At 41.1% G+C, this 21,954-nt stretch overlaps 1 protein-coding gene across 3 annotated transcripts in view; it reads left to right on the forward strand.

Moving 5' to 3' along the window:
* LOC139749842 (C2 domain-containing protein 5) overlaps window positions 1–21,954 on the forward strand; it is a 222,235-nt gene that overhangs the window by 183,079 nt on the left and 17,202 nt on the right. For all 3 annotated transcript variants that reach the window (XM_071664154.1, XM_071664157.1, XM_071664156.1), the window contains exons 18-20: window positions 5,805–6,070; window positions 6,244–6,369; window positions 13,768–13,914. In XM_071664154.1, the coding sequence (XP_071520255.1) occupies window positions 5,805–6,070; window positions 6,244–6,369; window positions 13,768–13,914 (539 nt within the window). The remainder of the gene's footprint in view (window positions 1–5,804; window positions 6,071–6,243; window positions 6,370–13,767; window positions 13,915–21,954) is intronic.

The raw sequence follows: 21,954 nt of genomic DNA on the forward strand, positions 1-21,954 counted from the left end.
TTAGATATCTGGGAGTGGATTTAGCAGCGGATGGAACCATGGAAGTGGATTTGAATCACAGGGTGGGGGAGGGGGTGAAGGTTCTGGGAGCATTGGAGAATGTGTGGAATGTGAGAACATTATCTTGGAGAGCAAAAACAGGTATGTTTGAAGGAATAGTGGTTCCAACAATATTATATGGTTGTGAGGCATGGGCTATAGATAGGGTCAAGCGGAGGAGGGTGGATGTGTTGGAAAGAAGATGTTTAAGGACAATATGGGGTGTGAGGTGGTTTGATCGAGTAAGTAATGAAAAGGTAAGAGAGATGTGTTGTAATAAAAAGAGTGTGTTTGAGAGAGCAGAAGAGGGTGTGTTGAAATGGTTTGGTCACATGAAAAGAATGAGTGAGGAAAGATTGACAGAGGTGATATATGTGTCAGAGGTGGAGGGAACAAGAAGTGGGAAACCAAATTGGAGGTGGAAGGATGGAGTGAAAAAGATTTTGAGCGAATGGGGCCTGAACATACCGGAGGGTGAAAGATGTGCAAGGAATAGAGTGAATTGGAATAATGTGGTATCCTGGGGTCGACGTGCTGTCAATGGATTGAACCAGGTTATGTGAAGCGTCTGGGGTAAACCATGGAAAGTTTTGTGGGGCCTGGATGTGGAAAGGGAGCTGTGATTTCGGTGCATTATACATGACAGCTAGAGACTGAGTGTGAATGAATGTGGCCTTTGTTGTCTTTTCCTAGCACTGCCTTGTGCATGCGTGGGTGGAGGGAGTGCCATTTCATGTGTGACGGGGTGGCAACAGGAATGGATGAAGGCAGCATGTGGATATATGTGTATGTCTGTGTATGTATATGTTAGATGAATATATGTATATGTCTGTGTATGTTAAATGTATATATGTCTATGTCTGTGTATGTATATGTTAAATGTATAGGTATGTATATGTGCATGTGTGGGCATCTATTATATACATATGTATGTGGGTGTGTTGGGCCATTCTTTCACCTGTTTCCTTGCACTACCTTACTAATGCAGGAGACAGCGACTAAGTATAATAGATAAATAAACATGATATATATAGTATTTTCTTTTTATGTTGAAGGCTCCAGTCACTGACAAAAGTCCACATCAAGGCTGGATCTATACTGAAATACAGAGAGAATTACAAAATGGAAAAGAAAAGTCAAGGGAAAGTATTACGAATTTTGGAGGAAGAGAAAAACCTGTGTTGAAATGTGCCAGGTCATAGTTATTGGGAAAAACATGAGAAGGTAGAGAGTTCCAAAGCTTTTATGTCTAGGGAAAGAAGCAGTTATCAAAATGGTCAACCTTACAGTTGCTGATGGCCACACAGTAATCATATGATGCAGTGGCTTGCTACTTATTGCCTGGTCTAGCTAGTGGTGTGGGCACATAAGCAGCCAGCTCTTGGGAGCAAAAAGTGAACCAACATTGCGGCTTAGGGCAAAGGGGTCAAATGGGGGAGTTAGCCTGGGACAGTCTATAAGTCAGACCACTTTCAACTCAACTCTTTCAAGCAAGGATGCAGAGCTAGAACCACCCCTAATGTGAAAGCAGTACTCCTTTATAAACGGAGCAACTGTTCAGAAGAGAAGTTTCGACACCTGAACATGATACCCAGTTTCTTAGCTATTCCTGTAATGTAGGGTTTCCAAGATAGAGTGGATGTTACGGTAATACCAAGTATGTTCACTGAGTCAAGAGGTGGAATTGCAGAACCATCGAAGGAGAGACAAGAGTTGCAGGGGTTTACGAGAGAGAGATGGGTAGAAACTGGGTCATAAAGGCATCAAACTTAACAAGATTTTGTGCACCCCACTAATATATCTCATCCACGTCTAAGTTTACTGAGGAGGCTGTGTAAAGACAAGATGCAGATCAAATGAGAGAAGAGGAAGCAGAATTGAAGGTTGTGGATAAATGCAGTGTTGAATCATCAGCGTATGAGTGCATTGGATTATTTGTGGAGAGGAAATTGTGAAAAAAGAAGGAAAAATTGTAGTGGACAGAACAGAACCTTGAGGAATACCGCTGTTGATGTAGAAACGGGGGGAGGCTGAGCCATCACCAACCACAGAGATAGATCAGCCAGAGAGGAAGCTAGATATGAAGGAACAAATTGAGGAAGGGAAGCCAAAAGATTGGAGTTAGGGAGATGAGAACCTGATGCCACACCCTGTCAAAGGCCTTAGATAAGTCAAGGGGAACTATACATGACCCCTCAAAATCCTTCATGGATGATGACCAGACATTAGCAAGGTAGGAAAGAATGTCACCAGTGGGTCTCACCTTACAGAAGCCATACTGATGATCAAAGAGAAGACTGTGATTTTCGAGGTGTTTAAAGATTTGGGAGTTGAGGAGGGATTCAAAGACTTTGGAAGTGGTAGATGTCAAAGCAATAGGACGATAGTTAGAGGGGTCAAAACAGTCATCCTTCTTAGGGATGGGATGTATCAGTGGATGCTTACAAGAAGGAAATGTCTTGGTTTTTTTATAGAAATGGAACAGGCGAGCAAGCACAGATGCAGATTCAGAGGCCAACTCTTTCAGTACATAGGGATGGATGCCATCAGGACCATAAGCACTTTTTGAACAGTCCTAAAAGAGATTATGGGAAGGGGCATAGGATCAGTGAGGAGCATCAGGGGGTGAAGGATATTGGAGTCATCCAGGGTGGGATTAGAGGAGAAATGGGAGCCAAAAAAGTTGCTTTGTCTACAGGAGAGACAGCTATAGTACCATCAGAATGGGAAAGTGAAGGAAAAGTAGAGTAATAGAAGCTGTTAGAGATACCCTTAGCTAAAGACCAGAAAGACATATCAGTGGATGACAAGGAGAGGTTATCACATTTCCTTTGAATAAAGGAATGCTTCACCTCATAGATAATGTGCTTGCAGCATTTAGGGGCATTGATAAAGGCTGGATGGGAACCAGGAGAGTTTTTCCAAGTCCAGTATGCCTGATCCCTTGCCTGAATGGCTTCAGAATAGGAGTGGTTGAACCATCGATTGGATGAAGAGGTTGTCTTAGAGGAATAGGGGATAAATGCATCCATCCCTGTAAGAATAACCTCTGCTATGTGTTTGGCAGAGACAGAGGAATCACCACATAAGAGACAGTAATTTACCCAAGGAAAGTCAGAAAATAAGTTATGTAAATTATTCCACTCAGCTTTGTTGAATTGCCACTATTTATGCGAAGGGGCTGCTGGAGGGGGTTGGTGCCGTTAGAATCGATATATGTATGAAAAAGTGATCAGATGAATCAGTTGGAGGTGAGATTGTTTATTTACAGTAGGTTGGACTAGAGATGAAAAGTATTTCCAAAATATTAGGAGAGTGGTCTCAGCAGTCAGGAATATGGGTAGGGTGGGAGATAATTTGCTCTAAAACATGAGAACTTCAATCCATCCACCATCCTTATGGGAGGAATTCAGCCATTCCTTATGGTGAATGTTGAAATCCCTGAGGTAGAGAATCTTGGCTTGTGGGTGGGAGGATGTCACAGTCTCATGGCAGGAGTTTTAGATACTCAAAAAAGGATATAAAATTTGTAGAATTAGGAGCGCAATAGGAGTAACAGACGAAAAGTATGGTAGTAGGTAGACAGACCTTGAGCCATTTAACATCAAAGTTTGGAGACTCAAGGTCTTTGAGGCATGCAACAGGTGTGTTGATGTTGGAATAAGCACAAACACCACCTTTGAACCTGAATCGTGAGTGGAGTTTATAGTTAGTTATGAAAAAAGGGACTAGTGAGAACATCATTAGACAGCTGTGTCTGAGACAGAAGTAAGATATTAGGAGCAGTACTAGACAGATGATGTTCAACTGAGGAGAGTTACTAGAGAAACCACAAGTGTTGGCATAGTGAATAGAAAGAGAGGAAGGTCTAACAGAGAGTGAAAGGTCGTGGGAGGGGCCAATACTACTAATGCCAGAGCTCTCCATCTCATTGGCAGTAGAGTCAGGCAGAAACCTAGAGATCCTTAGCACCCCATGTTGCCAGGGACTAGGGGCCATATGATGAATTGACAGCAGAAGAAAGAGCTGTGAAGACATTTCAAGCAAATCCTGGTTGGTTCACAAATTTTAGGAAGTGCTACAATTACCACAAGAGCAAGATGACTGGTGAGGCTATTTCTGCTGATGCTATTGCTGCTGAATATTTCCCAGAAGCTCATTAATAAGCAAGGCAATTATTTTCTTAAGGAGATTGTTACCATGAATGGAACCTGATTATTTTGGAAGAGAATGCCTTCGCGAACATACATCGCATGTGAATACAAGATTGCACCATGATTCAAAGTGTATCATTTTTTTTTTTTATTCACATAATTTAGTGTACAGTGTGTATATTATAGTATTGTACATTTCCTGATACATTTATACTGTAGTTTTTCACTGACATGATATTCATTACTGTGTTATTGATATCAAAAGTCCTAGTCTCCATTATTTACATTATTTGATTTATGCACTTTTGACTTACACAAGAGGTGTTTGTATTGTATACAGTTTTACTGGAAAAGAAACTACTTTTCTTGTGCTGTTTGTAATTTTTATGAAAATATGATTATTTTTCATTTATACCTGTAGACAATGTTCTGACTGTGGAAGTGGTATGTAATTATCAATAAATTTACATAAAGTTGAAAAAATATGTAAAGAGATGTAAATGATATGCATGGGATGTATGACATCATGTCTGGTAAAAAACAGAGTGTAAAGTGTTTAAGTGTATTGAAAATGAAATCACTCGTATGACAATCATAATATATTGTGCCATCCAAGGTCCCCACACCCTATACTCACAACCCTTCCACACCAATATAGGGGAAAGCATACTTCTTTTATGGGTATTTTCCTTACAAATGTATGATACAGAGACAGTTTGTCTAGAGAAAGAAATAGAATATTCATTATACTCAAAGGGCAAGTAGTAAGTGAGGCAGACAAAGCATACAGTATGAAAGGATATTTTTGGTGAACTTGAGGCAAATAACTTGGAGAATGAAATATGCAGTGAAAGGATAAAAGTATTCTGTTGTGACTTTAGTACGGTTTAATGATGCCATATGCTTGGAGTAACAATTTCATCAAAAAACAGTGCAGTTCTTGGAATGTTATTCCTTATTTCATGTTTGTGAATGATGTGCCATTGTGGCTTAAGTCATTTCAATAAGCTTCAAACCATGAATGCAGATTATGTGAATCTGAAAGTGATGATAGATATTTCACCTATTATATTCATGAAATAGTTTCATATTCTGAGGAGTAATATACTCTTACTTCAGCATACAGGTTCTGCCTTTTTAATCTGGCAACCTTGGGACCTGGCCATTGCTGGACCACAGAAAATGCCAGAAAACAGAAATTAACCCCCAAGTCATACACAGTTGATGATCTGATCTCATAGTACTCACACAAAGTCTTTACTGAAGTTCCTTTATCTGCTTTTCATTAACTCCACCTTTTCAAGCATAGATAATGATTTATGCTTATGCATATTAGCGCTAGCACCACCACCTGCACCTCTTGGTCTCTTGGATAACATCCTGAAGGGCTAAAATACAGCTGAATATTGGAAATAAACAGGACCGTTAATTAGCTTGGCTGCAATGTAAACAGATTTTGGCACCTTAGTGCTGCTAACAGTGCTGCCTTGGTGGCAGATCCACTAACTAATAACTAATGGTGGCTCATTCAAAACATGCTGGACCATAGGAAATGCCAGATGACAGAGTGCTGCATAATTGAAATTATTGAACATGTATTGTTATTTGCAGATGATGGTGAAATGATATTCAAGATGGAAGAGTTAATCCCATCTGGTGAAGATAATACAAAATTAAAGGTATCACAACAACTACAACAACAACAGCAACAGCAACAACAGTATCATCAGCCTTTGGTTTCCAAGCAATCAGTCTTATCAATAACTCCAGTGCCATCTGTGCCATCCATACCATCAACAGCTTCAATCAGCTCCTCTACTTCTTCTGCTAGATCATCTACTAGATCCAGAAATGATCCAAGATACACAAATTGCCATGTGAGTACGATTCATGATTTTAGCTACATATCAATGTAACTCCTTTGTTGCCATTTGTACCTTATACAAATTTGCCTCAGAAAGGTTCACAGTGTTTGTGTGACTTTACTCTCATTTTTACATTGGTATTAATTTTCTGTGTACAACTGAATTGAGAATTTTCTTCCTTCTAGTTCTCCCCAAGGGAAAGATATGGTGTAGAGATCACCCCTCTGTCTTATATCCCTGGTGCGCGTATAGAATGCCATCTGGGAAACTTGAACTTCTTCTTTATCAGAGAGTCTACCAGTATTAAAGAGGTAAGTTTGTGATGTTTGTATCGTAGCACATGTGCATAGATTATCAAAGTCCCCACATCAGTAGACTTATGCTAGGCATGTTATAAAGCACACTTGTTACATAGGAAAATAATCTGGATGGTAGAATATCTAGCTGTACACAAGAGAGTACGTTGGCTGTCATTACAAAAAAACCACATGCTGAGATGCAAGAAATTCAAAGAACTGCTGAGACCACATGTCAGTAACCAATTACAACTGCTTAAGATGAGGCTGAGTGAGGCTGTTGAAGTAGAGGAACAGAAAGGAATGTGAAGAAAAATCAAAATTAGGTAGGATGTGGTTCATGAAATGTATGGAGCCTTTAAACAATTAAGGAAATGTAGAGCAGCTATAAAGAAAATAAGCCAGTGAGATTGAATATATTGGAAATGACCAGATATTTTGATTTACAGAGGTAAACAACATTTGGATTTTATCACCACATGAAGAAAAAATCAAACAGGACTTGGAAAATATAGATTAGTGTTGATATTTGCACTACATGAAGATCACTTTTGATTAGAGGAAAAATTGGTGACCAAAGAACAAAAAAGAAGAGAATAACTAGAAGCATTGGTGTTGATAAGTGCATCAAATTAAATGATAGAAACAGAATGAAAAGGAAAATACATATAGGACAAGTGAGGAAGACCTGCTAAAACTGTTTTGAGGATGAAGTATAGTAGCCAGGCAAGCATAGAAACTTATCTATCAAGAGGAATGTAGTTGAATATTGATTAGAAAAGACAGTTCAAAGATAAAATGAGAAAACAAGGACTGCTTAAAGAGAACATGGAGAGGTCCTCCAACATAGATACTGCAGAAAGAGGAAGCAGGTGTGACAACTATTAGAAGGGGAGGACTTAAAGAATTATCTATGCACCTATCTGTATCTCAGATGCTGATTGCAATTGGAACTCCTTCAGTTGGGGTGGCCACAGCAATAGTCTCAATAACTATTGAACTCCAGTGCTGCTGCTTAGCCTTTAGTGCCTCACCCTTAATAGGCCACTGGCAGAGGGCAACTCTAGTGCAGTGTTTACAGAGGTTCCTACGTAATGTTCTTAATGACTACTACAACCTAATGTTCCTGCCTAATGGTCTTACCTACTGTTTCTGCCTGTTTATACCTAATGCTCTTTCTTAAATGTTCCTACCAACTACTTCTATCTATTGCTCCTACCATTTTGTTAAAAGGCAGGACTAGTGCCCTGTGCTCACCACATAGAAATCTAGAGTTACAAAGAATGAGTTATATGAGTTACATGTTGTCGTATTATGTATGATTGTAGACAGACTGCCAGAAGTCCATGTGTGGATGAAGTAAAAAGGAAAGACAGCCATCTGGGTCAGAGGAGTGCAACTTGACAGCTACTGAAGTGCTGGCTCGCCACACAGCCATCACCAACCCTCCCAGTACCCAGGTGGGTAGTACTGGTAATATACCTCCCTGGTTGTTGGCTACTACCAGCTACTACCTATAAATTCATATGAATATGTGGATGATACCAAAGAACTAGAGCTTAGAGGTTTTATATGGGAACACTGTAGCAGGAAAGGAAAGAGAAGGCATAGGAGGAGGGGAAGGTCTCAGGAAACTAATGGAAGATGGTGTCTTGAAAGAACAATGATAGGAGGAAACAGCATTTATGTGGATAGCGTACAACCCTCTCTGTAGAGAGAAAATGAACCGAATTGAATTTTTGATGAAAATAACGATGTTACAATCAGAATGCTGTAGGACACACCAAGACACGCTTTTTTTTTGAAAGATGTAGAGAGTACTGATGATTGAGGGCTTTGATTAAAAGGAGACTGATGGAGAAAACCTGAATTCACTTAACCCCTTAACCTTCTAACTACTCAAGATGGATATTTACACAGCAAGGTGCAATTTCTCTTGACTGATATTTATGAATCTAGTTTTATACCTCTATTTCAAGGTAATGGACCATGCCTGGAGGAGGCTGAAGTGGCACTGCAAAATAATATCTCCCCATATACAGTCATCCTGTAGCCATGCTAATGACATTATATTTTCATGAGAAATGAAACTGAATGGCTTTTTGTTAGCTTTAGAGGACCAGGTAGAAGATAATCATGAATTGCATGAAAATGATGATCTGTCTTTGGATCATGTAGAGTGATTTCATTTCATGGTCTCTGGCTCATCCAATATTGAAAGTTGACTCAAGATGAGGGAGGAGAAGGTCTTTGTAGCGATAGTGGAGGCAGGATTGCCTGTGCCTGCCTATTAGTACGGCTGATGATTTTATAAACATTTATGATGTTGCTCTTATGAATGAATTATCAGTGAAATACATTGATTATCAGTTGAAAAGATTTATTATAATTGTTTAAAGATAGTGGCACTGTAATCATTGATCATTATTTTTGTGTAAGTAAAATAAGTGGGTACTCCCACACTTTAGCATTTTGTGCTGAAACATGTGTAAAACATCTGCACATTATTAGAATATAACTGGTGGATGAAATATACTTCTGAAGTGATTTTTTTATTCCTAGATAACTATCTTTGAAATTTTATGGAAGGTGAATTTTGGATAGATATATTCTCGCAAATGCGGGAGACAGCGACAAAGCAAAATAATAGTAATGATAATATTCTCTGAATATGTTTAGAAAAACTAATAGTGCCAATATGTCCTGGAGCACACTAGAGCAAAAGGCAGATATAAACCATCAGTTACTGATCTCATTTTTTACTTAGTACAGTTAGGAAATATGGAACATAAGGTATGATACCCTTTTTGGAAAAAATTATCATGCAGTGCTGGAATTTTAGTATGTGATCACCAAAGAAATAGCAGTGAAATCTTAGAGGAAAACAGACCCCAAGATGAAATGTTTGAGGACTTTATGTGGTGTGAGGTGGTTTGATAGAGTAAGTAATGAAAGGGTAAGAGAGATGTGTGGAAATAAAAAGAGCGTGTTGAGAGAGCAGAAGAGGTTGTATTGAAATATTTTGTTCACATGGAGAGAATGAGTGAGGAAAGGTCGACATAGAGGATATACATGTCAGAGGTAGAGGGAACAAGGAGAAGCAGGAGACCAAATTGGAGGTGGAAGTATAGTGTGAAAAAGATTTTGAGCGATCGGGGCCTGAAAATGCAGGATAGTGAGAGGCATGTAAGGAATAGAGTGAATTGGAACAATGTGGTATACTGGGGTCGACATGCTGTCAATGGATTGAACCAGGGCATGTGAAATATTTGGGATAAACCATGGGAAGGTCTGTGAGGCCTGGATGTGGATAGGGAGCTATGGTTTTGGTGCATCATACCTGACAGCTAGAGACTGAGTGTGAGCGGATGTGGCCTTTCTCCATCTGTTTCCTGGTGCTACCTTGCTGATGCAGGGGGTGGCAATGCTGTTACCTGTGGGGCAGGATAGCACCGGGAATGGAATAAGGCAAGTATGAATATGTACATGTGTATATATTTATGTGTATGTATATGTATTATCCCTGGGGATAAGGGAGAAAGAATACTTCCCACATATTCCCTGCGTGTCGTAGAAGGTGATGAAATGGGGAGGGAGCAGCAGCCTGAAAATCCTCCCCTTCAGATTTTACTTTTCCAAAAGAGGGAACAGAAAAGGGGGCCAAGTGAGGATACTCCCTCAAAGGCTCAATCGTCTATTCTTAATGTTACCTCGCTAATGCGGGAAATGGCGAATATGTATGAAAAATATATATATATATATATTATATATGAGAAGAAAGATCATGAGAGGCAAGTGTTTTGGGAGCAGCTGAGTGAGTGTGTTAGCAGTTTTGATGCATGAAAATGGGTTATAGTAATGGGTGATTTGAATGCAAAAAGGAGTAATGTAGCAGTTGAGGGAATAATTGGTGTACATGGAGTGTTCAGTGTTGTAAATGGAAATGGTGAAGAGCTTGTAGATTTGTGTGCTGAAAAAGGACTGGTGAGTTGGGATACCTGGTTTAAAAAGAGAGATATATATAAGTATACGTATGTAAGTAGGAGAGATGGCCAGAGAGTGTTATTGGATTACATGTTAATTGATAGGTGCATGAAAGAGAGACTTTTGGATGTTAATGTGCTGAGAGGTGAAACTGGAGGGATGTCTGATCATTATCTTGTGGAGGCAAAGGTGAAGATTTGTAGAGGCTTTCAGAAAAGAAGAGAGAATGTTGGAGTGAAGAGAGTGGTGAGAGTAAGTGAGCTTGGAAAGGAGACTTGTGTGAGGAAGTACCAGGAGAGACTGAGTGCAGAATGGAAAAAGGTGATAGCAAAGGACATAAGGAGTGTGGGGGAGGAATGGGATATATTTAGGGAAGCAGTGATGGCTTGCCAAAAAGATGCTTGTGGCATGAGAAACGTAGGAGGTGGGCAGATTAGAAGGGTAGTGAGTGGTGGGATGAAGAAGTACGATTATTAGTGAAATTATTAGTGAAAGAGAAGAGAGAGGCATTTGGATGATTTTTGCAGGGAAATAGTGCAAATGACTGAGAGATGTATAAAAGAAAGAGGCAGGAGGTCAAGAGAAAGGTGCAAGAGGTGAAAAAGAGGGCAAATGAGAGTTGGGGTGAGAGAGTATCATTAGATTTTAGGGAGAATAAAAAGATGTTTTGGAAGGAGGTAATTAAAGTGTGTAAGACAAGAGAACAAATGGAAACATCAGTGAAAGGGGCTAATGGGGAGGGAATAACAAGTAGTGGTGATGTGAGAAAGAGATGGAGTGAGTATTTTGAAGGTTTGTTGAATGTGTTAGATGATAGAGTGGCAGATATAGGGTATTTTGGTCGAGGTGGTGTGCGAAGTGAGAGGGTCAGGGAGAATGTGAAAGCTTTGCAGAAGATAAAAGCTGGCAAGGCAGTGGGTTTGGATGGTATTGCAGTGGAATTTATTGAAAAAGGGGGTGACTGTACTGTTGATTGGTTGGTGAGGATATTCAATGTATGTATGGCTCATGGTGAAGTACCTGAGGATTGGCAGAATGCATGCATAGTGCCATTGTACAAAGGCAAAAGGGATAAAGGTGAGTGGTCAGATTACAGAGGTATAAGTTTGTTTAGTATTTTCATGTACAGAGCATCAAATTGGGGAAGAGCAGTGTGGTTTCAGAAGTGTTAGAGGATGTGTGGATCAGGTTTTTGCTTTGAAGAATGTATGTCAGAAATACCTAGAAAAACAAATGGATTTGTATGTAGCATTTATGGATCTAGAGAAGGCATATGATAGAGTTGATAGAGATGCTTTGTGGAAGGTATTAAGAGTATATGGTGTGGGAGGCAAGTTGCTAGAAGCAGTGAAAAGTTTTTATCGAGGATGCTTTGTGGAAGGTATTAAGAGTATATGGTGTACGAGGCAAGTTGCTAGAAGCAGTGAAAAGTTTTTATCGAGGATGTAAGGCATGTGTACAAGTAGGAAGAGAGGAAAGTGATTGGTTCTCATTGAATGTCGGTTTGCGACAGGGGTGTGTGATGTCTCCATGGTTGTTTAATTTGTTTATGGATAGGGTTGTTAGGGAGGTGAATGCAAGAGTTTTAGAGAGAGGGGAGAGTATGCAGTCTGTTGTGGATGAGTGGGCTTGGGAAGTGAATCTGTTGTTGTTCGCTGATGATACAGCGCTGGTGGCTAATTCGGGTGAGAAACTGCAGAAGTTGGTGACTGAGTTTGGTAAAGTGTGTGGAAGAAGAAAGCTGAGAGTAAATGTGAAGAAGAGCAAGGTTATTAGGTACAGTAGGGTTGAGGGACAAGTCAATTGAGAGGTAAGTTTGAATGGAGAAAAACTCGAGGAAGTGAAGTGTTTTAGATATCTGGGAGTGGATTTGGCAGTGGATGGAACCATGGAAGCAGAAGTGAGTCACAGGGTGGGGAGGGGGCGAAGGTCCTGGGAGCGTTGACAAGTTTGTGGAAGGTGAGAACATTATCTCGGAAAGCAGAAATGGGTATGTTTGAAGGAATATTAGTTCCAACAATGTTATATGGTTGCGAGGCATGGGCTATAGATAGGTTTGTGCGGAGGAGGGTGGATGTGTTGGAAATGAGATGTTTGAGGACAATATGTGGTGTGAGGTGGTTTGATTGAGTAAGTAATGAAAGGGTAAGAGAGATGTGTGGTAATAAAAAGAGTGTGGTTGAGAGAGCAGAAGAGGTTGTATTGAAATATTTTGTTCACATGGAGAGAATGAGTGAGGAAAGATTGACCAAGAGGATATATGTGTCAGAGGTGGAGGGAACGAGGAGAAGTGGGAGACCAAATTGGAGGTGGAAAGATGGAGTGAAAAAGATTTTGAGTGATCGGGGCCTGAACATGCAGGAGGGTGAAAGGCGGGCAAGGAATAGAGTGAATTGGATCGATGTGATATACTGGGGTCGACGTGCTGTCAATGGATTGAATCAGGGCATGTGAAGCGTCTGGGGTAAACCATGGAAAGTTCTGTGGGGCCTGGATGTGGAAAGGGAGCTGTGGTTTCGGGCATTATTACATGACAGCCAGAGAATGAGTGTGAACGAATATGGCCTTTTGTTGTCTTTTCCTAGCGCTACCTCACACACATGAGGGGGGAGGGGGATGTTATTCCATGTGTGGCGAGGTGGCGATGGGAATAAATGGAGGCAGACAGTATGAATTATGTACATGTGTATATATGTAGATGTCTGTGTGTGTATATATATGTGTACATTGAGATGTATAGGTATGTATATTTGCGTGTGTGGACGTGTATGTATATACATGATTATGGGGGTGGGTTAGGGCCATTTCTTTCGTCTGTTTCCTTGCGCTACCTCGCAATCGCGGGAGACAGCGACAAAGCAAAATAATAAATAATAATAAAAATATATATATATATCTATCTATCATACATATTTGTCATTTCCCTTATCAGCGAGGTAGCATTAAGAACAGAGGACTGAGCCTTGGAAAAAATATCCCTCACTTGGCCCCCTTCTCTGTTCCCTCTTTTGGAATATTAAAAAGGGAAGGGAAGGATTTCCAGCCCCCCGCTCCCTCCCCTTTTAGTTGCCTTCATCCATTCCTGTCGCCACCCCGCCACACTCAAAATAGCATCCCCTGAGAAACAAACAAAAAAGGCCACCTTCGTTCAGTGCATTATCAATGTGCACACAAACTTTAAATGTGTAAGCAGCAGCAAATAAGTAAGTTGCCTGATTTTTTGTTTTTTCTTAACTTTTTTTGATATTTTTTGTTAATTGATAAGACTAATATATTTACATGTAATGAATTTTTTGATGCACCAATTTAGCATAGTGACTTCATTGGATGAATTCCACATTCCTTCAAATATTATATGTTCATACCATTGAATTTGTTAATCTGACCTCATACATGAAATCAGAAAATAATTGAATACTCTATGCACAGAGTGGTGGACTGAGTGGCTTCATGGGCAGCTTTGTGACAGAAGTGTTGGCTCTTGTTCGTGCTCATGTTGCAGCTTTGGGAGGCAATGCTATGATTTCATACTTCATGTCTGAGTGTGTCCTTTTACATAATCCTTATAAAAATCAGGTAAGTAGTAATGAATGCTTGTCTTGAAATTGTTATTCATTCAGAATATAATTCAGTAAACCTTTAAAATATATATATATATATATATATATATATATATATATTTCTTTTCTTTTCTTTTAAACTATTAGCCATTTCCCGCGTTAGCGAGGTAGCGTTAGGAACAGAGGACTGGGCCTTTTTTGGAATATCCTCACCTGGCCCCCTCTGTTCATTCTTTTGGAAAATATAAAAAAAAAAAAAAAACGAGAGGGAGGATTTCCAGCCCCCCGCTCCCTCCCCTTTTAGTCGCCTTCTACGACACACAGGGAATGCATGGGAAGTATTCTTAATCCCCTATCCCCAGGGATAATATATATATATATATATATATATATATATATATATATATATATATTTATTTATTCATTTTGCTTTGTCGCTGTCTCCCGCGCCTGCGAGGTAGAGCAAGGAAACAGACGAAAGAAATGGCCCAACCCACTCCCACACATATGCACACACACACACACACACACATCCACACACGCAAACATACACACCCACACATCCCAACATATTATTTTTTTTTTATTATACTTTGTCGCTGTCTCCCGCGTTTGCGAGGTAGCACAAGGAAACAGACGAAAGAAATGGCCCAACCCCCCCATACACATGTATATACATACGTCCACACACGCAAATATACATACCTACACAGCTTTCCATGGTTTACCCCAGACGCTTCACATGCCTTGATTCAATCCACTGACAGCACGTCAACCCCGGTATACCACATCGCTCCAATTCACTCTATTCCTTGCCCTCCTTTCACCCTCCTGCATGTTCAGGCCTCGATCACACAAAATCTTTTTCACTCCATCTTTCCACCTCCAATTTGGTCTCCCTCTTCTCCTCGTTCCCTCCACCTCCGACACATATATCCTCTTGGTCAATCTTTCCTCACTCATTCTCTCCATGTGCCCAAACCACTTCAAAACACCCTCTTCTGCTCTCTCAACCACGCTCTTTTTATTTCCACACATCTCTCTTACCCTTACGTTACTCACGCGATCAAACCACCTCACACCACACATTGTCCTCAAACATCTCATTTCCAGCACATCCATCCTCCTGCGCACAACTCTACACATAGCCCACGCCTCGCAACCATACAACATTGTTGGAACCACTATTCCTTCAAACATACCCATTTTTGCTTTCCGAGATAATGTTCTCGACTTCCACACATTCTTCAAGGCCCCCAGAATTTTCGCCCCCTCCCCCACCCTATGATCCACTTCCGCTTCCATGGTTCCATCCGCTGCCAGATCCACTCCCAGATATCTAAAACACTTCACTTCCTCCAGTTTTTCTCCATTCAAACTCACCTCCCAATTGACTTGACCCTCAACCCTACTGTACCTAATAACCTTGCTCTTATTCACATTTACTCTTAACTTTCTTCTTCCACACACTTTACCAAACTCAGTCACCAGCTTCTGCAGTTTCTCACATGAATCAGCCACCAGCGCTGTATCATCAGCGAACAACAACTGACTCACTTCCCAAGCTCTCTCATCCCCAACAGACTTCATACTTGCCCCTCTTTCCAAAACTCTTGCATTTACCTCCCTAACAACCGAATCCATAAACAAATTAAAAAACCATGGAGACATCACACACCCCTGCCACAAACCTACATTCACTGAGAACCAATCACTTTCCTCTCTTCCTACACGTACACATGCCTTACATCCTCGATAAAAACTTTTCACTGCTTCTAACAACTTTCCTCCCACACCATATATTCTTAATACCTTCCACAGAGCATCTCTATCAACTCTATCATATGCCTTCTCCAGATCCATAAATGCTACATACAAATCCATTTGCTTTTCTAAGTATTTCTCACATACATTCTTCAAAGCAAACACCTGATCCACACATCCTCTACCACTTCTGAAACCACACTGCTCTTCCCCAATCTGATGCTCTGTACATGCCTTCACCCTCTCAATCAATACCCTCCCATATAATTTACCAGGAATACTCAACAAACTTATACCTCTGTAATTTGAGCACTCACTCTTATCCCCTTTGCCTTTGTACAATGGCACTATGCACGCATTCCGCCAATCCTCAGGCACCTCACCATGAGTCATACATACATTAAATAACCTTACCATCCAGTCAACAATACAGTCACCCCCTTTTTTAATAAATTCCACTGCAATACCATCCAAACCTGCTGCCTTGCCGGCTTTCATCTTCCGCAAAGCTTTCACTACCTCTTCTCTGTTTACCAAATCATTTTCCCTAACCCTCTCACTTTGCACACCACCTCGACCAAAACACCCTATATCTGCCACTCTATCATCAAACACATTCAACAAACCTTCAAAATACTCACTCCATCTCCTTCTCACATCACCACTACTTGTTATCACCTCCCCATTTGCGCCCAACATACACACATATATACACACATGCACACAATTCACACTGTCTGCCCATACTCACCCCCATCGCCATCCTGCCACACACGGAATAACATATATATATATATATATATATATATATATATATATATATATATATATATATATATATATTATCCCTTAGGATAGGGGAGAAAGAATACTTCCCACGTATTCCCTGCATGTTGTAGAAGGTGACTAAAAGGGAAGGGAGCGGGGGGCTGGAAAACTTCCCCTCTCGTTTTTTTCTTAATTTTCCAAAAGAAGGAACAGAGAAGGGGGCCAGGTGAGGATATTCCCTCAAAGGCCCAGTCCTCTGTTCTTATCGCTACCTCGCTATCGCGGGAAATGGCGAGTAGTATGAAAAAATGTGCTGAGAGGTGCAACTGGAGGGATGTCTGATCATTATCTTGTGGAGGCTAAGGTGAAGATTTGTATGGGTTTTCAGAAAAGAAGAGTGAATGTTGGGGTGAAGAGGGTGGTGAGAGTAAGTGAGCTTGGGAAGGAGACTTGTGTGAGGAAGTACCAGGAGAGACTGAGTACAGAATGGAAAAAGATGAGAACAATGGAAGTAAGGGGAGTGGGGGAGGAATGGGATGTATTTAGGGAATCAGTGATGGATTGCGCAAAAGGTGCTTGTGGCATGAGAAGAGTGGGAGGTGGGTTGATTAGAAAGGGTAGTGAGTGGTGGGATGAAGAAGTAAGATTATTAGTGAAAGAGAAGAGAGAGGCATTTGGACGATTTTTGCAGGGAAAAAATGCAATTGAGTGGGAGATGTATCAAAGAAAGAGACAGGAGGTCAAGAGAAAGGTGCAGGAGGTGAAAAAGAGGGCAAATGAGAGTTGGGGTGAGAGAGTATCATTAAGTTTTAGGGAGAATAAAAAGATGTTCTGGAGGGAGGTAAATAAAGTGCGTGAGACAAGGGAGCAAATGGGAACTTCAGTGAAGGGCGCAAATGGGGTGGTGATAACAAGTAGTGGTGATGTGAGAAGGAGATGGAGTGAGTATTTTGAAGGTTTGTTGAATGTGTTTGATGATAGAGTGGCAGATATAGGGTGTTTTGGTCGAGGTGGTGTGCAAAGTGAGAGGGTTAGGGAAAATGATTTGGTAAACAGAGAAGAGGTAGTAAAAGCTTTGCGGAAGATGAAAGCCGGCAAGGCAGCAGGTTTGGATGGTATTGCAGTGGAATTTATTAAAAAAGGGGGTGACTGTATTATTGACTGGTTGGTAAGGTTATTTAATGTACGTATGACTCATGGTGAGGTGCCTGAGGATTGGCGGAATGCGTGCATAGTGCTATTGTACAAAGGCAAAGGGGATAGGAGTGAGTGCTCAAATTTCAGAGGTATAAGTTTGTTGAGTATTCCTGGTAAATTATATGGGAGGGTATTGATTGAGAGGGTGAAGGCATGCACAGAGCATCAGATTGGGGAAGAGCAGTGTGGTTTCAGAAGTTGTAGAGGATGTGTGGATCAGGTGTTTGCTTTGAAGAATGTATGTGAGAAATACTTAGAAAAGCAAATGGATTTGTATGTAGCATTTATGGATCTGGAGAAGGCATATGATAGAGTTGATAGAGATGCTCTGTGGAAGGTATTAAGAATATATGGTGTGGGAGGCAAGTTGTTAGAAGTAGTGAAAAGTTTTTATCGAGGATGTAAGGCATGTGTACGTGTAGGAAGAGAGGAAAGTGATTGGTTCTCAGTGAATGTAGGTTTGCGGCAGGGGTGTGTGATGTCTCCATGGTTGTTTAATTTGTTTATGGATGGGGTTGTTAGGGAGGTAAATGCAAGAGTTTTGGAAAGAGGGGCAAGTATGAAGTCTGTTGGGGATGAGAGAGCTTGGGAAGTGAGTCAGTTGTTGTTCGCTGATGATACAGCGCTGGTGGCTGATTCATGTGAGAAACTGCAGAAGCTGGTGACTGAGTTTGGTAAAGTGTGTGAAAGAAGAAAGTTAAGAGTAAATGTGAATAAGAGCAAGGTTATTAGGTACAGTAGGGTTGAGGGTCAAGTCAATTGGGAGGTAAGTTTGAATGGAGAAAAACTGGAGGAAGTAAAGTGTTTTAGATATCTGAGAGTGGATCTGGCAGCGGATGGAACCATGGAAGTGGAAGTGGATCGTAGGGTGGGGGTGGGGGCGAAAATCCTGGGAGCCTTGAAGAATGTGTGGAAGTCGAGAACATTATCTCGGAAAGCAAAAATGGGTATGTTTGAAGGAATAGTGGTTCCAACAATGTTGTATGGTTGCGAGGCTTGGGCTATGGATAGAGTTGTGCACAGGAGGGTGGATGTGCTGGAAATGAGATGTTTGAGGACAATGTGTGGTGTGAGGTGGTTTGATCGAGTAAGTAACGTAAGGGTAAGAGAGATGTTTGGAAATAAAAAGAGCGTGGTTGAGAGAGCAGAAGAGGGTGTTTTGAAATGGTTTGGGCACATGGAGAGAATGAGTGAGGAAAGATTGACCAAGAGGATATATGTGTCGGAGGTGGAGGGAACGAGGAGAAGTGGGAGACCAAATTGGGGATGGAAAGATGGAGTGAAAAAGATTTTGTGTGATCGGGGCCTGAACATGCAGGAGGGTGAAAGGAGGGCAAGGAATAGAGTGAATTGGATCGATGTGGTATACCGGGGTTGACGTGCTGTCAGTGGATTGAATCAGGGCATGTGAAGCGTCTGGGGTAAACCATGGAAAGCTGTGTAGGTATGTATATTTGCGTGTGTGGACGTGTATGTACATACATGTGTATGGGGGTGGGTTGGGCCATTTCTTTCATCTGTTTCCTTGCGCTACCTCGCAAACGCGGGAGACAGCGACAAAGCAAAAAAAAAAAAAAAAGAATATATATATATATATATATATTCCTATATATTTTTTTTTCATACTATTCGCCATGTCCCGCATTAGCGAGGTTGCGTTAAGAACAGAGGACTGAACCCCAGAGGGAATATCCTCACCTGGCCCCCTTCTCTGTCCCTTCTTTTGGGGGAAAAAAAAAAAAAAAAGAGAGGGGAGGATTTCCAGCCTCCTGCTCCCTTCCCTTTTAGTCGCCTTCTACGACACGCAGGGAATACGTGGGAAGTATTCTTTCTCCTATATATATATATTTATATTATAATACTGAACTGAAATATCCCACGTTAATGAGGTAGTGCAAGGAAACAGATGAGAAATGGCCTGATGTATATACATAAACGTCCACACATGCACATATACATACATGTGCATTTCAACATTTCATGGTAAATTGTGTGAAAGTTGAGAGTAAGTGTGAATAAGAACAAGGTTATTAGGTTCAGTAGGGTTGAGGGACAAATTAATTGGGAGGTAAGTTTGAACTGGAGGAAGTGAAGTATTTTAGATATCTGGTAGTGGATTTAGCAGCGGGTGGAACCATGGAAGTGGAAGTGAGTCACAGGTAAGGGGGCAAAGGTTGTGGGAGGGTTGAAGAATGTGTGGAAGGCGAGAACGTTATCTCGTAGAGCAAAATTGGGTATGTTTGAAGGAATAGTGGTTCCAACAATGTTATATGGTTGCGAGGCATGGGCTATAGATAGGGTTGTGCGGAGGATGGTGGATGTGTTGGAAATGAAATGTTTGAGGACAATATGTGGTGTGAGGTGGTTTGATAGAGTAAGTAATGAAAGGGTAAGAGAGATGTGTGGGAATAAAAGGAGTGTGGTTGAGAGAGCAGAAGAGGGTGTATTGAAATGGTTTGGTCGCATAGAGCGAATGAGTGGGGAAAGATTGACAAAGAGGATATATGTGTGTCAGAGATGGAGGGAATGAGAAGTGGGAGACCAAATTGGAGGTGGAAGGATGGAGTGAAAAAGATTTTGAGTGATCAGGGCCTCAACATACTGGAGGGTGAAAGGCATGCAAGGAATAGAGTGAATTGGAATGATGTGATATACCAGGGTCGACGTCCTGTCAGTGGATCGAACAAGGGCATGTGAAGCATCAGGGGTGAACCATGGAAAGTTTTGTGGGGCCTGGATGTGGAAAGGGAGCTGTGGTTTCGGTGCATTACACATGACAGCTAGAGTCTGAGAGTGGACAAATGTGGCCTTTGTTGTCCTTTCCTGGCGCTACCTTGCGCACATGCGGGGGGGGTTCATTTCATGTGTGGCGGGGTGGCGGAGGGAATGGATGAAGGCAGCATGTATGAATATGTGTATGTGGATATATGTATATGTCTGTGTATGTATGTATATGTTGAAGTATGTAGGTATGTGTATGTGCGTGTGTGGGCGTTCATGTATATACATGTGTATGTGGGTGGGTTGGGCCATTCTTTTGTCTGTTTCCTTGCGCTACCTCGCTAACTTGGGAGACAGTGACAAAGTATAATGAATAAATAAATAAATAAATGAGTCAGTTGTTGTTCGCTGATGATACAGCACTGGTGGCTGATTCATGTGAGAAACTGCAGAAGCTGGTGACTGAGTTTGGTAAAGTGTGTGAAAGAAGAAAGTTAAGAGTAAATGTGAATAAGAGCAAGGTTATTAGGTACAGTAGGGTTGAGGGTCAAGTCAATTGGGAGGTGAGTTTGAATGGAGAAAAACTGGAGGAAGTGAAGTGTTTTAGATATCTGGGAGTGGATCTGGCTGCGGATGGAAACATGGAAGCGGAAGTGGATGATAGGGTGGGGGAGGGGGCGAAAATTCTGGGAGCCTTGAAGAATGTGTGGAAGTCGAGAACATTATCTCGGAAAGCAAAAATGGGTATGTTTGAAGGAATAGTGGTTCCAACAATGTTGTATGGTTGCGAGGCGTGGACTATGGATAGAGTTGTGTGCAGGAGGATGGATGTGCTGGAAATGAGATGTTTGAGGACAATGTGTGGTGTGAGGTGGTTTGATCGAGTAAGTAACGTAAGGGTAAGAGAGATGTGTGGAAGTAAAAAGAGCGTGGTTGAGAGAGCAGAAGAGGGTGTTTTGAAATGGTTTGGTCACATGGAGAGAATGAGTGAGGAAAGATTGACCAAGAGGATATATGTGTCGGAGGTGGAGGGAACGAGGAGAAGAGGGAGACCAAATTGGAGGTGGAAAGATGGAGTGAAAAAGATTTTGTGTGATCGGGGCCTGAACATGCAGGAGGGTGAAAGGAGGGCAAGGAATAGAGTGAATTGGAGCGATGTGGTATACCGGGGTTGACGTGCTGTCAGTGGATTGAATCAAGGCATGTGAAGCGTCTAGGGTAAACCATGGAAAGCTGTGTAGGTATGTATATTTGCGTGTGTGGACGTATGTATATACATGTGTATGGGGGTGGGTTGGGCCATTTCTTTCGTCTGTTTCCTTGCGCTACCTCGCAAACGTGGGAGACAGCGACAAAGCAAAAAAAAAATATATATATATATATATATATATATATATATATATATATATATATATATATATATATATATATATATATATATATGTCTGTGTGTGTATATATATGTATACATTGAGATGTATAGGTATGTATATGTGCTGTGTGTGGACATGTATGTATATACATGTGTATGTGGGTGGGTTGGGCCATTCTTTTGTCTGTTTCCTTGCGTTACCTTGCTAACGCGGGAGACAGCGACAAAGCAAAA

Source organism: Panulirus ornatus, chromosome 8 (assembly GCF_036320965.1).
Source record: "Panulirus ornatus isolate Po-2019 chromosome 8, ASM3632096v1, whole genome shotgun sequence".
Taxonomy (NCBI): domain Eukaryota; kingdom Metazoa; phylum Arthropoda; class Malacostraca; order Decapoda; family Palinuridae; genus Panulirus; species Panulirus ornatus.